The 16,905-nt window shown below is 41.1% G+C and overlaps 1 protein-coding gene across 5 annotated transcripts in view; it reads left to right on the top strand.

Annotated features, from left to right (window-relative positions):
- BICD1 (BICD cargo adaptor 1) overlaps nt 1–16,170 on the top strand; it is a 195,165-nt gene extending 178,995 nt beyond the window's left edge. For 4 of the 5 annotated variants that reach the window (XR_013995554.1, XM_081083677.1, XM_081083674.1 and 1 more), the window contains 2 exons: nt 9,599–9,674; nt 15,324–16,170. Coding sequence is in view for 4 of the 5 variants with exons in the window: in XM_081083674.1 (XP_080939800.1) it covers nt 9,599–9,674; nt 15,324–15,444 (197 nt within the window). In the remaining variant the exon portion in view is untranslated. Of the gene's footprint in view, nt 1–9,588; nt 9,675–15,323 lie in introns of all 5 variants that reach the window. The other variant, XM_081083675.1, reaches the window with a different exon arrangement.
- Nucleotides 16,171–16,905: the final 735 nt, after the last annotated feature.

Genomic DNA, 16,905 nt, shown 5'->3' with positions numbered 1-16,905 from the left:
TTTTTTCCTAAATTTTTTACTTTCTATGTTTGTTTTTTCAATTTACATGTATAGGCAGCCATAGGACTACGTAACTGTTGAAGTTGTTACTCCTAGGAGAAAGTATTTTGATGCTTCTTTCCATTAATTTTTCTGTTAATTCAGTAACATGCTATTAATCATTTTGTAGATTTAGTGAGGAATAATTTAGTATTGGGCACATTTTAAATGTGGCAATTAAACATTTATTTTAAAATGTATACATCAAAGTCTTCATTAATTACCTGATATAACTAAATTAGCTTTAAAATCTTTATCAGGTAATATTTCCTCTTTTTTATTCCTTTTACTAGAAATATGTGGTTCTGATGACAGGAATATCTAAATTGTAAACTTCTATTTTCGAGTGGATCCATCCAACAATGGCATTAATAAAATACTAATAAAGAAACGAGTCCAAAGATCTATTAGGGGAAGTGTAGTCAGTATATTAGAAAATATTTTTGCACCACATGCAAATTCTCTAGGCACACTACTATGGGGAAACAAAGAATGGTAAGAATTATAAGGCAGGGCCCTCGCCGCCCTCACCCTGCAGCCTGACTGAGGAAATTATGTCTACTGTGCAGATAGCAGTGGCCACAAGCTGGACACGAGAAATGCTGGTGGAGGTGAGATAAGTGCTGAAGAAGTTTAGAGGAAGCAGATACTTCCTTCTGGAGTGATCAGGCTGAAACTTGTCGGTTCTGAATAGTCAGAGAGAAGGGAGACCATTTCAGATGAGTGCAATGTGAGGAGCAAAGGCTTATTGAAATGATTTCATCATATAGTCTATTTGGGGCCTTTTTAATGTTCATTCTTGTTGATGAGATTTACTTTGTTTCTTGATGCTGAAAACCTCAAGGTCATCTGACTCCTCCCTTTGGTCCCTCATGTCTAATCAATGACCAGTTCCTGTCAATGGACCCGGGCGACATGCTTTCCCAAACGTTCTTTCACCTGATAGCTGCAAGACTGGTATTTAATGTCCTTGCTTCACAGATAGAACAACTGAGACTCAGAATGGTTCCGCAGTGTCCCTCACTGGGTGGTGGAGCAAGGACCTAAACCCAGAGGTCTCTCATGGACCCCGAATCTCATGCTAAAATGGAGGGAAGTTGAGGAGCAAGGGGGCGGAGCGGGGGGGGGGGCGGGCAGAAGAGAGAGGAAGGCAAAGAGATATAGAAAATTACTGCAGAAGCATCATTGGCAAATAGAAGGAAATTATTGTGACATACCCATTACCCATTCCCATAGATTGTGTAAAATCCTCAAGAAATATGTCAGTAACTATGGGAAGCACCTTTGTGCTATTATCCACAAATATCCAGAATCCCTACATTAGAGCGGCTTTTAAAAACCATTATGCAAGTTTTCTGTCCTTCAGTGCACAGTGCAGAGAAACTTGTACTTTCTAACTAACATAATTACTCAAATTTCACATCCTATCATCGATTTCGTTTTCCACAACACCCCCGATCTGACCACCTTTACATCTTTCTAAAGTGCTTTTTGCTAAGAAGAAAGTCTGCTGAAATTCAAGTGCAGATTTTCACTTAGAATTTGTGCTCTGGCCTTCTGTATATATATCCTCTCATTTGAGTTTCCTTGAATTAAAACATTTATTTATTTCAACACTTGGACTTCTTAGATCTTAGAAGAACTCAAGAGAAGTTCAGTTATTGGTTTATTAAGACAAAAGAGTTGGCAGAGTAAGAGAGAGTAATAACTGCTTTCACTTTGGATCAAGTACAAAGGCTCTGCATTAGTTAGACTGAGGAGCTTAAACAATAGACATTTATATTTCTCCAAGTTCTGCAGGCTGGAGGTCCAAGATCAAGGTGTGGGCAGGTTTGGTCTCTCCTGAGGCCTCTCCCGTACATGGCTGCCTTCTCACTGCCTTTTATCTGTGTGAATGCATCCCTGGGTCTCTCGGTATGTGCTAAATTCCTAATCTCCCCTGCTTATGAGAGCATTCGTCAGCTTGGATTAGTCACCCTACCTTAAGTATGTCTTTAGAGAGCCTATCTCCAAATACGGTCATATTCTTAGGTACTGGGTTAGTGTTTCAACATATGAATGGGGGGGGGCACATAGTCAGTTTATATAACAGGAACAATGGGGCATTCTACTGAAAGGGCATGGGGTGGACAGTCAGAAACCTGGGCTCAGGTTCTCACTCTGTTCCTCTTTCTATGGGCCCTCAGAAAAATCACTTAATGATCCACAGTGTTCTAATCTGTAAAATGGGCATTATGACAACCAAACTCAGTTGAGTATTCTGAACACTAAAAAGATTTTGTTCACTATAATAACCATGCAGAAAGTGACCATGCATAAATTCCTTAACCTCCCTAGGCCTCAGTTTCTTATTTATAAAATAATAACAAAACCTATCTCCTAACCGGTTTGGCTCAGTGGATAGAGTGTCAGCCTGTAGACTGAAGGGTCCCAGGTTCAATTCCGGTCAAGGGTATGTACCTTGGTTGCAGGCACATCCCCAGTGGGGGGCATGCAGGAGGCAGCTGATCAATGTTTCTCTCTCATCGATGTTTCTGGCTCTCTATCCCTCTCCCTTCCTCTGTAAAAAATCAATAAAATATATATTTTTTAAAAAACTATTTCTTTGTAAGGATGAAAAGGCTATTGCATGCAAAGTGCTTAGCCTAGTGTTTGCATATATACAGCACTTAAGAACTCTTACATGCTACCATTATTTTTCATCCTTTCCCCTTCCTTCTACATTCTTTCTGCATGCTCTTTTATGTATTTGCTGAAATCTCAATTAGGGAATAGTTTGAAAGAACAAGGCTAGATTTGCAGAAATAAAAAAGGAGGATATCCAATGGATGTAAAGAGGGCGTGATCATTAACTATGGAGTTATCTTAGAACAAGTCCCTGTCAACCCTTATTGTAATAGCTTTAATAATTAAACATTCTTGCTTTTCTACTAACCGTTAATCATCTGTCCTACAGAAAGGTCTTTAATGAATACTTCAAATAGGTAAAATTTTTGTTCAAAGTGATATCTATTTGGAAACATAGTGATGTCATATTCTATAACAGCAATTGTCCAGGTGGGTAGATTTAATTATTAACCTGTCTTTCTTTAACAGTCCTGGAAACAGTACACCAAGTTATCAAAGATATTAACTGTCTCACCAAGAGGCATGTTTGCTCTTTGTATCATGACTTTTCACTTCTCCTGCCAATATTTGAGTATATATGAGTTGCCATTTTCAAAATGAAAGGAATGAAAGCATATATCCTTCTCCTCACTTTTTTTTTGTTGAAGGAAACATGCTATAAAAAACATGCTATATAGAGGTCCCAAGGAGAAATAGAATATGAAAATGAAAAGGTGAATTTCTAGGTGTGTCAAAAGAAGAAATGTAATTTCTTATAAAAGAAAGTAGTTTCTCTAACCTGTAGACCTACAACCTTGAGGCTGATCCTTGGCAGATTTCTAGAAAGCAATGGGTTTCATATGCTCAATATAAGGTAGGGATTACTAAAAACCAGCATGAGTTCATCAAGAATGACTTATGCTAGACTTACCCTCATTCTCTCACTTATAAAACCAGGAAAAGTGGTAACACAATATACCTGAATTTTGGCAAACAACTAACCAGGTATTTTACAATATTTTTTAGACAGAGAAATTCTAGATGATACTATAATTGTTTGGATTCATAACTGGTTGAATGCACATGTTCAATGGGTCTGAATTCATAGACTGGTATTTATGAAGTATTGTCTCTACTTAGCCTGGCCTTACTATTAGTTGCTAATCTATATATATAAAAGCCCAGCGACTGTTATGGCAGAAGGACCAGTTGACCAGATCAACCAGTCACTATGATGCACACTGACCACTAGGGGGCAGACGCTCAATGCAGGAGCTTCCCCCTGGTAGTCAGTGCGCTCCCACAGCTGGAGCACCGCTCATGGCTGGCGAGTACAGTGGCAGTGGTGGGAGCCTCTCTCGCCTCCTAGGCAGTGCTAAGGAGCGGTGAGCCAAGCAGTAAGGAGCGAGCAAGTGGTTGGTAAGGAGCGAGGGGTCCTGGATTGTGAGAGGGATGTCCGACTGCCAGTTGGACATCCCCCGAGGGGTTCCAGATTGTGAGAGGGCGCAGGCCAGGCTGAGATACATCTCCCCACCCCGCGCACAAATTTCATGCATCGGTCCTCTAGTCTGAGATATAAAGATATCAAGGTCATGTTATTACATTTTTCTGATTTGGAAGAGAAATAAAAGGGAGAGGAAGTTAATATGCTAGATGACAGAATCAGATCTGAAAGATGGTTCAGATAGGAAAAGGCGAAACTTTATTAGAAAGCTAAAATTACATAAAATATTCCATTGGAGTGCCAGACGCTGTAACTTCACGATGGAGGAAGCATGGCTTGAGAGCACCATCTGTAAATAAAACAGGCTTATGGGAAATAGCAGGGAAATGTGGCTGCCAAAAAAATGCCACACGGGCTTCTGCTCTTTTCATAGAAGCAGGATGTCTCAGACAAGGTGGGACTCTGCCACTCCACTCCGCCACTCACATCTTATCACACCTGATTTCCTTTCTGAACACCTCATTTTTAGAAGGTAGTGCACAAACTGGGACATGGTCAGGGAGCAAGGAGGAGAGTGAGGGAAGTTGAAATCGTGCCTTGCAAGAACTTGGCCTGCCTGGCTGGTGTGTCTCAGTGGTTGAGCATCGACCTATGAACCCGGAGCTCACAGTTCAATTCCTGTTCAGGGCACATGCCTGGGTTGCGGGCTCAATCCCTAGTAGGGAGTGTGCAGGAGGCAGCTAATCAATGATTCTCTCTCATCATTGATGTTTCTTTCTATCTCTCCCACCCTCTCCCTTCCTCTCTGAAATAAATAAAAATATATATATTTTTAAAAAAAGAATTGGCTTAAGGAAAACTCAGGGGACAGAGATAGTTTTCATGGGAAAGTACATAGCACCCAGAAGAGTTTATGATCATGAGGGAAGCAGATGTGATGTAGAAAAATAAGATCTCCTGAAACAGTAGGTTTGCATTAGTTCTCAAGTCAGGAAAGCCAGCGGTTGGGTGCAAGCCATTCTGGAGGAGGCTGTTTGCCACAAAGAGCTGCTGCTCTGCCTCTCGCCCAGCATCTGGCCACCACGGACGCCCTTCTGCAGCCCCACTACTCTTTATAGCTGGGTGTGGTCTCCACAGATCATCCTTCACCCACACTGTCCTCACCAACTCCCACCACTGCCCTCTGAGCCAGGTGTGGAGCCAAAACAGAGGTGTCCCCTGCCTCCTTCCACCGGAGGCTCTCCCTCCCAACCCAAACAGCCACCAGTGGGCATTGACTTTTAGAAACTTGATTCGTTTTCTAAATTGCATTGAAAAGTTTTAAAATAGTAGAAGCCTGAAGAGAAAACATACGATGAGACTTTTCTCCCTCGCCAATGAAATTCATGGACTTCAGCCACCTCTCTAGAGAAACTAGATATTATCCCCATCCCTGCACCCTTTATCTTGCTTTGTGTTTTTGAGGTAATTGGTTGCCTCCAAATTACTATGTCTGGTGAAGTTTTTATGTTTCATTGATTCTATGACCCTGATATTTTCTAGAGGCAGCTGGTGTCTATTTGAGAGACAGCTAGAGTAGTGAATAGAAAATAGGCCTCAGCATCAGAAAAGTGTGAAGTCAAATCCTTGCTCTCCTGCTTTCCAGCTGTGTGACCTTGAGCAAGTTAATATATATGGTGATCTGTATTAATCAATGAATGTTGGTAGACCACCTGCTCTGATGCTAAGCTCTGCATTTGTTTCAATAGCAAAGATCATGAAAAATGTTAAAGAGAAAAACAGTCTCAGGATATATGAGATTTTGATATTGTCGCATATACCAAAAATACTTGCTTTCCTCATGGTAGGAATAGTGAAAATAAGAACTCCAGACTGTCTTATTCCAGACAGATAACTAGTATAAAGTTCCCAGGAGAAACTACTTGGTGTTGATTCAGCTGGTAATTTCCTTCCTTTGTTCTCATTCTCTTTTCTACCTTCCTTTCTACTTGGCCTTTGTTTATGGAGGAATGTCTTACAAGGATGCTCTTCATGTGTAATTAAGACAGACCCACAGGTGCTTTGCGCAATAACATCCTTTATTTATCTCTGCCTTTAAGGCACTAACAATCTCTTGCGCATGCTATGACCTTTCTCAGGCCTGTGACCTTATACTATAAATGCACAGTGTTATTTAATTCCGTTCTGAACACTTTAACTAAACACTTTAATCTTGTAAAATATTTAATTACTGTTAGCAGAGACCATAAACATGTAATCGTTGCTAAGAAGTTCCTGGCCAACTCATATTTTTCAGTGTACATCACAGATGTCACAACCTCCAGGGAGCATTCCCTGGCCACTTAGATTTAGTTCATTGTTTCTGCTCTGAGAGCCCTAACTTCCCTATCATGGAAAGTAAGGCAGTGAGGTGTCTATAGGTTTAATTCAGCCCTTGGATCATACAGTCCTAGATTCAAATCTCAGCCCAGCTCTTAGTGGACTTTGGCAAGTTACTTAACCAAAATCCCTCTTTCCTCATCCATAAATTGGAAATAATAAAACAGGGTTAAAGGAGGGCCTGCATTTCAGTGCCTGCACAGTGCCAGGTACATGGCCATTAGTCAGTAAGTGTGAGCTGCTGTCATCATCATCATCACCGTCATCACCGTCATGACACTTTTATTGTAATTGCTTGTTGAATGTGCTTGTGTTTCTCAATTGACCAGGGACTGTATCTTCTCTGTTTTCCTTTTATCCCCGCCTCCAAACATAGTTTCAGACACATAATAGAAGTTTAACTTGACTGTTGAATGGTTGAGGCGAATTTGGGTGGCCCAGATCACAGCAGTGACTGCTGTGGTTCTGCAAGGCCTCCTCCTTAAGGTACATAATTTTCACCTTTTACACCCTCTACAATGAGACGAGGCCTAGTTCCTTCAGGAGTGAGTTTACCAGCTCCTAGACCGAGCCGGTGAGTTCAGGTAAAGCCCACAGCATCTCTGGGCTGGAAGGGATTTTCTCAACCTCCCAACCCATCCCTTTCATTTTACCAAGTACATGCTAATACACGGGCTGTTCAGTGGGGTTAGACATGAACATGATTGGAGGCTACTGACCTGAGAAGAATTTAGAAGAAAATTGATTTGGAGCAATACAGCTATTTTCTTAATTTCTTTTTTTTTCATCTATCACCATCTTATTTATGGAATTTACTTTTTTATTCCTTAAATACATATAAATAATAAATGCAAAAATGAGTAATAATTATACAGAGAATATTACTTCTAAAGAAGGGAAAAATGATATTCATTAGAGATAGAAGGAATATCTACCTCATATTAAACAGTTCATTTAGGAAGTGCCTTGTAGTCGTGCTCACCGGTTTTCCAATTTTCAACATAAAACATATTTCAAATGAATAATCTGTGACCGCATTGACACAGATCCTAGGGCTTACCATTTCACGGAGGCCAAAACTTTGCTATAAAAGAGTTATATTTATACCTCCCCTGCAATGTAAGGGGTAAGGTCAGATTCCAGCATGTTTTTTTCCCAAGGATTCATGTTCATTTGCATCCATTGCATTACCCAAATGCGCCATGGGAGGGCAGCACACACCTGGCTGTATCAGAATCCTTATCTAAATTAGTCCAAAATGTTCCTAAATTATCACTTAGAAAATCCTTTAGAAAAGATAAAAGGAGGATAAAGGAATTCATCCTTTAAGACTCTGAGTTTCTACAAAAGGGAATCGTTGAGCTAATCAAGCTGCAAAATGAGAAAACAGAGTTAAAAACAAAAAGAATCCCTCACAGCAGAGAAAACAGAAATATTTGTTACATTTGAAGGACTTTTACTGCGTGTGTAATCTGAATATCAGATACTAAACAAGAATCAGATCTCATTCCTATTAATAAGCAGTAATTAATAAGTTACTCTCCAACAAAGACCACCTTGTTAAAGGGTCCCTTCAATAATGTTCTCCTGAATGAACTCAAACCACGCCTGCCTTCTGTTGTGTTCTACTCTGCATCACAGACAGCTTTAGTGTGTTTTCAGTATCTTATACAAAAGCATCAGCAACTTTCATGAATTTTGATAGTCTGGAGTTCTATAGTCAGGTTTTCTTATAATAGAGAATATACTGGCTTTAGAACAAGTGATACTTGGACACAGCTTTGGAATACAGATTTTTAAAATACATTCTCATTAATTCAAGGCTGTAAATTGAGAATTTATCTTAAATATTATCTACATAACATGGGGAAAGGGGCAGGCTAGCAAACACCTAGTCTAAGCAGTTAGCAAGAGGAAATTTTGCAAATATTTAGGAATAATCGAACTTTTAAGTCTAACTTGAATTTTAACTTTTTTGCCAAATCTTTTTGCAAAAATATAATCTGTGTATTTTTAGCCAGCTTCCTTGGTAATTCTAGTGTGGTCGGCCTGGCACCAGTAAAGACTGTTCTTTGATTATTTGAGAACACCCAGTGGTCTTTTTTGGAGTAGATGATTAATGTAACTGATCAGCTAAAGCATGGACTTCTATTAGCTAGCATTTTGTTAACCTAGCATGAATTATACATTATATACTTTTAATGGCAAAAATAAAACAAAAGTGGATTTCCCATTCAGATTGGTTTTCTCCATCAGTCCAAGTTACTACCAATTTACACATTCTAAGATTTCTGCTAACCAATTATTTCTTGTGATAAATACAAGAAATCTATTTTCAGCCGAAACCGGTTTGGCTCAGTAGATAGAGTGTCGGCCTGTGGACTGAAAGGTCCCAGGTTCGATTCCGGTCAAGGGCATGTACCTGGGTTGCGGGCACATCCCCAGTAGGAGATGTGCAGGAGGCAGCTGATCGATGTTTCTCTCCCATCGATGTTTCTAACTCTCTATCTCTCTCCCTTCCTCTCTGTAAAAAATCAATAAAATATATATTAAAAAGAAATCTATTTTCAGAAAACTGTAAAGATGACTTTCAGAAAACTGTAAAGATGATTTTCTTCCCTGATATCCTTCTATTAGTAATAGGAAAGATTACTTTTCTCAATGCTTTTCTCAGTGTACCTATGGGGTTGATACTATGCCCAGCTGTCTTGACAATAAAGTCAGTTACCTGAAATTGTTCCATTTTGGAATAGCAGATCTAAGTGTGCAGCAAGTCACTACCATCACGGGCAAGTTCAGAACTTGAAGATTTTTCATTATATTAAAAGACCCTTTACTTTCAGATATATCCAGGCACCAAATATGAATGGCCAGATATGTCCTAATGTGCTTGAGGAATCTCATTACTAATTTCGTGTCACTAATTTTTTAATACGGTATTTAAGAAAAAAGTCTTGTCTTTTCTAATGGCATGAATTGGGGGGGGGGGGGGAGGTGTAAATAGCTTAATCCAGATGTTTCTGTGTGAATACACATTCCTCACTAAATCTCTCAGGCAACTGCTTTAGTTACTAACATGATGCTCTGTCGTCTCTTTGTATACATGTCTAATTTATCAGTTTCTTGTAGATTGTCAGCAGCCTGCTGCCTCCGTACCGCCACAGTGCTCACAACTAGCCGGGAGGCAAGACTGCCCGACGGTCAGGTAAATTCAGACGCCCTTTCTCTCCCCACCCAACTGCATGTCAGAGCCATACACCCCAAGCTCTCCTTTTCAACACCATAACCACCTATACATCATTTCACTTGCTACATTTTATTCCAATGGGTGAGATGAACACACATTGGTTACCTGAAGTCCATGTGGACCTAGTGGAAATCCAAGAGAGCTAGCGTTTGTTTTCCTGGCCCTAGCAGGACTAGCTATTTGCATTACCCCAGTGTTTCATTATATTCCCAAACAGAAAGCCTGGAATTGTGAGGATGTTGGCCCTACTTTTTGTTTGTTTGTTTGTCCATTGTCCTTAGAATGTATTCCTCAGGCAAACAAACAGGAAGGATATAAAGCATATGTAATGTCTGTTCTTAGACAACGTTATGAACGTGTTTCCGTTTTCTGTCCATTCAGTGCCCTCATTAAAGCTGACATTGGAAGGTGGAGAAAAACTTGTAATTGGCATTTCCAAAAGGAATATTTGCAGTGACAGAGCCCTTCATGCGAGATTAACTGAAGAAATTGAAAGGCAGGTCCCCATGCTCCCTGGACACTCAGCTAGAGAGGGCGCTGGCAGTTTCTACTCCAGGGAAAGCGTTGCCTGTCCATCATGAATTCTCGTCCTGGGTGAACTTCCACAGCACGGAGTACCCCGTCAGGACCTCGTCCTCCTCCCGTAATATTTCATCTCCAGTTATTTGGCCTCTGACGGTGCCAAACTTTTATAGTCTGGCGTGGCTTTTCTACCTGCTTACTGTTCTTGCTTCTACCAGGCCGGGCTTCTTTTGAGCAGGGCAGGTTCGAGCGTGCTTCCACGTGTGTCTGAGGAGTAGGTGTCTGTAGCAGGCTGCGGTGTCCGGGGCTTAGCTGGGGGGGGGGGGGGGGGGGTCACAGGTGTTGCCCAGAAACAGTGGCCCCAAAGCCCCAGTGAGACTTGGTCCCTGAAGCAGTTGTGCAGCCTGCTAAGTGGGACATTGAGTCAGCAGGAAAAGGGATATGATTAAAGAGGCCCCACGCCGGGGTCTCCTGATTGCTATCTCAGCCTGCCTCCCCCACCACCTCCAGCAGCAGGGCTTTACTTCAGGAAAGTTCTCCGTGAACGCACAAGTGCCATTAGTCTACCGTAGGCAGCTTAGACTAATTTCAATTACGTAAGGAAATGCAATTATCAATGTTCAAACCCATCTCAGTCTATTTTCTGCAGGGAGTGGTGAAGAACGTGGGCTCTACACCTGCAGTTCACTCTCCGCCCAGCACCCCCCTCCCAGGGCCTGGGACAGGGTGCCCGGGATGGGCAGGTGCTTAGTAACTACTGCTTCCAGGGAGGCGTGAAGGCGCTTTGAAGTCAGATTGCTTGGGTTTCAGTTCCATCTCTAACACATACCAGTTGTGCATTCTCGGAAAGTTACTTTGCTGGCCGAGTTCCATCTCTTATAAAGGAAGGATGAGGAGGAGGCACAGGCCTGGCCCCGCAGTGTGCTCTTGATGTCTGATATTGCTGCCAACCGTGCCTCGTGCCTACCCTTTCCTCAAGACACGGACCTGCCCTCTCTCTAGTTAGCGTGGGCAAAGAGTGGAGGCAACTATTGGGGGATATTTTTAACTTTACTTTTATTTCATGTTGCCCTTTTTTTTTTTTTGAGAACCAGTTTGGCTAAATGGTTCCCTGCCCCAGTCCCATAGCTTCTGAAATGACTGAATTTAGATTGCTTGCTACCTCCACACAAATGATTTACTTAAAAAAAAAAAAGTTAATGAATTGCAAATGTTTCTGGTTTCTACCCACATGAATACAGCATGGTCCCGAGCTGGCTTCCACTGTCCCTCAAATGATAAAATGCATTTAGACCTGAAAAGACTGTCCTTTTCTGAGTCGCTGGAATTACGACTGGCTTCCTTCCCACCTGTACCCACTGCCAAATGGATCAAATTAAATATCCTGACTGCCCTTTTCACTTCTTTCTGACAGAAAACTTAACACAGTCAATCTTCGAATTCTTCCGTACGCAAGTGTTAAATTCTTTATACTTATTAATCACTACAACCCCCATAAGGTAAACAGTTATTACACCCATTTGAAAATGAGGAAAATGTGGTTTGGGGAGATAAAATGACTTATCCAGGGTCGCCCATCCTTAAAGCAACTGAGCCCAATGACTCTCCTAACCACCACCATATGCCAGGGCACTGCCTGGAGATGCATAACTCCCCCTTTAGTTATGCTGTGAGAAGCAAAGTCAGAGAGTGCTTAAACCACCATGTTAACTCCTTATCCCTGAATTGAAAAGGTTCATTTGTTCAATGAAAAACAAAACATGCTACGAATGTTGAGTGATTTCAGATCAGGTGTTCTACTTATGTTTCTCACTTTAAAAATTGTTTTATACTTCCCAAAGCTTATATATATGTTAGGATAAAATTTTAGGTACATGGTTTTGAATAAAAGAACATGTTCTCATATTTAAAAATATAGAACTTTCCATATATGTGTTTTACAGGCTGATTCCAGTGTAGAGTTAAATTACTAAAGTTGTTTATCCTATATAATAAAAAGCTAATATGTAGCCGAAACCGGTTTGGCTCAGTGGATAGAGCGTCGGCCTGCGGACTGAAGGGTCCCGGGTTCGATTCCGGTCAGGGGCATGTACCTGGGTTGTGGGCACATCCCTGGTAGATGTGCAGGAGGCAGCTGATCGATGTTTCTCTCTCATCGATGTTTCTAACTCTCTATCCCTCTCCCTTCCTCTCTGTAAAAAATCAATAAAATATATTTTTAAAAAATAAATAAATAAAAAGCTAATATGTAAATCAACCAGTTGCTATGATGCACACCAACCACCGGGGGGGCGCAGATGCTCAACGCAAGAGCTGCCCCATGGTGGTCAGTGCGTTCCCACAGAGGGAGCACCACTCACCCAGAAGCTAGCTCATGGCTGGCAGTGGTAGGAGCCTCTCCCGCCTCCATGGCAGCACTAAGGGTGTCCAACTGCTGGCTTAGGCCCACTCCCCACATCAGTCAGACATTCCCTGAGGGCTCCCAGACTGCGAGAGGCCAAGCTGAGGGACACCCCTCCCCACCCCCCCACCTCCCCACCCCCGAGTGCACAAATTTCGTGCACTGGGCCTCTAGTAGATAATAAAAACCATAATATGAAAGGGTTACCCAATGTATTGCAGTGTTGGATGTAATATTTAAATACATAGAAATATTTGGTATTTCGTATTGTTCTCCAAGAACTTGCTTACTTGGGAAAAGAAACCTTTCTGAAGATATATCCATTTTTGTACTTAGTAATAGTCCCTAGACCTACTGTTCACAACATGGTTTTACCTACATAAATTAAACTTGTAAATGGTAAAGACTGAACAATGAGTGAGCTCCTAAAGATATGTAGCAGTCAGAATTGAAACTGAATTCTTTCCTATAGCTAATCATTAGAACCTGTCAAATACTTACATTTTAGAAATAATTTCTTATTCTGTAAACCAAAACTATGCTTCTACCACATATATGCAGTGTGATTGCATTCATGCAAATTTAGACTAGTAATACTATAATATAAGATATTTATAATATCATACCATGTAAGCAATCTGAAATAATGGGAAAAAAATTTAAATTTTTTCTAATTGTACAATTACAGTTGACAGTAAATATTCTGTTTGTTTCAGGTATACAGCATAGTTACACATTTCTATAATGTACGAAGTATTTCCCCCTGTAAATCTAGTACCCACCTGGCGCCATACGTAGTTATTATAATGCTATTGTCTTTATTCCCGGTGCTGCACTGTACATCCCTGTGACTATTTTGTAACTGCCAATTTGTACTTTTTAATCCCTTCATCTTGAAAACGTGTTTTGAATGATCATGAATGACATAATGCCTAGGTTGGGCCAAGTGAGCGGGACCCCGTGGGTAAGCTGTTGTTACACACTTCAGCTGGCCAAGCAGAAATGCTTGTCTTCCTTTCTCTATTGAACTACACAGGGCCTTCAACATGTATCCCTTGTCCCACTTGCCATCAGCTGAGGAACATGTTTGGTGCCCTGAAAAGAAACTCATTCTGAATCGTGCGGATTTAACAGAAAGAAACTCTGTTGGGTCTATGGGAAAGTCTGTCTGCTGCGGTTTCCCAGGCCATCTGACTGTCTGGAGAGGGGAGAGAGAGTCTTGCCATGAAATATTCCCCCAGTCCTCTTGAAACCAGTTCTCCCCTGTTTACCTACCACGTTTTTAAAATAAATAGGAAAAATCATTTTTATCACCGCTGCTCCCAACTCTACAGAAGAGCATATCTCCTTTTCAACTAAATGTATGGCAGGTCAAAGACTTTGGGAAGAGTGACCTCAAGCAGATGGGTATTTGGCATAATTTTGGCTTCGTATCAAAATTCTGATATTTTGAGGCATACCTGAAGGGTCATTTCAGCACCAAAGATTAAAATTGTTTTGATGATCAGTTTTGACTGACTTCAATAATATTAGCTCAAAAGCTATGTATAAATAAGTAAATAATCTATATATATATAAAAGCCTAATATGCAAAGTGTCCCCTTGAGAGTTCGACCAACCAGGAGTTTGATCTCTCGCTATGACATGCACTGACCACCAGGGGGCGGCGTGGAAAAGGAAGGCCCTGGCCGGCAGCTGACAGCCATTAAGGACCCTACCTGTGCACGAATTTTGTGCACTGGGCCTCTAGTAATAATAATAACAATGAACCTTGAATAGTTTTCTCAAGCATTACTCCTGTCAGAAATGAATTATATGGTACTGAATTCCATAATAGAAGGGGAGGGGAAGCAGAGTTATGGGAAAATGCTGATCTCTTTCAATAATACAAATATCCCCACAGTGGGATTTCTTTTCCCCTGTCAGATTTCAGAAGGTCTGAACCCAGATTCGATTTGTAGTTTTACCTTAGGAAATGCAGTAATTTTGCTTCCTTGTTCTTTAGGATTATTTCTCTTGGTACTGATGAGCCTGAGCATGTCTGAGTTTATTTAAACCAGAGGCTCTGGGAGGTCTTGTGGAAGTCGGCATTATATACTTAGCAAATAGAAAAGGCTTTATTTTAAACTCTCTACAGTCTTATTTAAACTGCCCAGCTAAAGCAGATAGAGGGAGCCCTTGGAGCAAATTAGCAATCCAGCGGCAGATTAATTATCCTGTTGCTTCCGGATCTACCATAGAACTGATTTAGAATCCTCTAGTCTAAAGCCTTGGACCCCGGGTGCTTGTCAGAAATGCAGGTTCTCAGGTCCCACCTGTCGAAGCAGATTCTGCATTTTACCAAGCTCCCCAGGGGACCGGAGTACGCATTAAAGTCTGAGACAGACTGATCTTTAAAAACCTTGCACCTAACCCAGAGACCGAGGGGAAGGAGACTGTGCGGAAATGGAGAAAGAAGGGAATTGCAAGGAAGCGTTCCCATGTTTCCCTAACACGTTTCCTTTTTCTGTTTCGTGAGCGGTTTCTAAAAGCGGCGGTTGTCGTGGCATGTTTTCGATGTGAACCATCTCCCCTGCAGAATTTCTGTTCATGTTTCTTTTTCCGTTCCGGTGCACATCCCGTGCCTGCCCCGCCTGGCCCCTGTCGCTGCCTTCCTTGCTGACACGCTTGTCTCTCGTTTTCAGTCCTGACATAGCTCTCCCCGAGGAGCCGCCACATTCCAGCTCGCAGTGCGCCCCGCTCCGCTGTCTCCCCAAGCCTCCCGACCCCGCCTCTGCACCTCCCGCGGACGAACATCTGGGGTGAACGTTTTGTAGCCGCACCCAGGACACTGCCCAAGACCCAGCTGCTGTTTGCTTCTCGGTGGTTAGACGCTGTGGTGGGATTAATGCCCGTCGCTTGGGAAGATGAAAGAAAGTTGAGAAGATTAACACAAAGCCCAGACTCCCGTGTGATACAACGTATTATGGTTTCTCTAAGTCACAGATGAACTTCTGCAATGAAATGGCCACAGTTCAATGAAATAACAAACAAACAAACATACAGAAAACACAGGACACGTAGCTCAGACGACTGGCTTTATCTCGATAGCATAAGAGAGACCTAAGACCATGTAAAATACATATATTGTAAAATCATCCTTCCTCGAACGTCACATTCGGCTGTAGAAATTGATTCCAGCTTTTTTCACCATTGGTATTTATTTTGTGCTTTTATTTGCCACGTAGTTTATGTCTATAAAAATCATTTCTCTAAGAGGTGAACTTAATTCATTTATTTTTAAAGACGTATCATTTGCTCCATTAAGTATGAGTTGCAATAGAGATTGACATCTGGTATGGGCCAGACTGTGGACATTTTTCTTGCACAAAAATAATAAATGAGGTGCATCGGAATGTTAACAGTAACTATTTTGCTGCTACACTGATATTGTTTATGCACTTACTTTCTAATCAGCTCATTAACTGCTGGATTTTTTTTTTTTAACTAGAAGTCTTCACTGGACATTAAGTAAATCTAAGAAAGAGACTATGTTATGATTCATTGACTTATTCAACTTTTGACGGCATCTTTAATTTTTTAAAATTGCAGATGAGTAGATGCACCGGTGCTGCTCCTTTGTGTGTGTATATGTGTGTGTGATGACGTTAAAGAAGGCTGAAAAACATGAGGGGGGGAAATGGTGTGTTTATTTAATGACCAGAGTTCTTTTTTTTACTTCTCCCAAATTCAGGGTCCTCCTATGAGTCTTTCCCACTGAAAGGTATCAAATACAAATGGGGAAAATATATACATAGATAGATGTAAGTTCGCCTTCAGTTAATGAATTTACCCAGAGAGTGATCAAATAGTGATTAAAATTGTATGTGTTGTTGTTAGTTTTTTCATAATGAATCTTCCTTGCCAAAAAAAAAACAATAGATAATAAACTTTAGCTCATTGTCTACTTTTGACAAACACTCAGGTGCCTACAATCATATGATACATACTGAGGTCATACATGTTCCTAGTTCATTTACAAATTCTGCTGGGTAACTTATGACTTGGTTTAAGGCAGTAGATTTTCATGGCAAAATTTAGTTTGCACATAATCTGACACACAAGGAAAACAGCTAATTGGGCTGAAAGGTCTAACACTCTTGGGCTCCTTAACTATCAAGTGCTGCCCACACAATTGCTCCCAGCCCTGATTCCTTGTCTAGTCAGGTGGCCTTAACTTATTTACAATCATAACGGTTTGACCTGTTCCTGTAACAGTATCTGTAA

Source organism: Myotis nattereri, assembly GCF_964212035.1.
Source record: "Myotis nattereri genome assembly, chromosome: 2".
NCBI lineage: Eukaryota > Metazoa > Chordata > Mammalia > Chiroptera > Vespertilionidae > Myotis > Myotis nattereri.
Note: the sequence above shows the minus strand (reverse complement) of the source record. Positions and strands in the feature narration are given on the sequence as shown.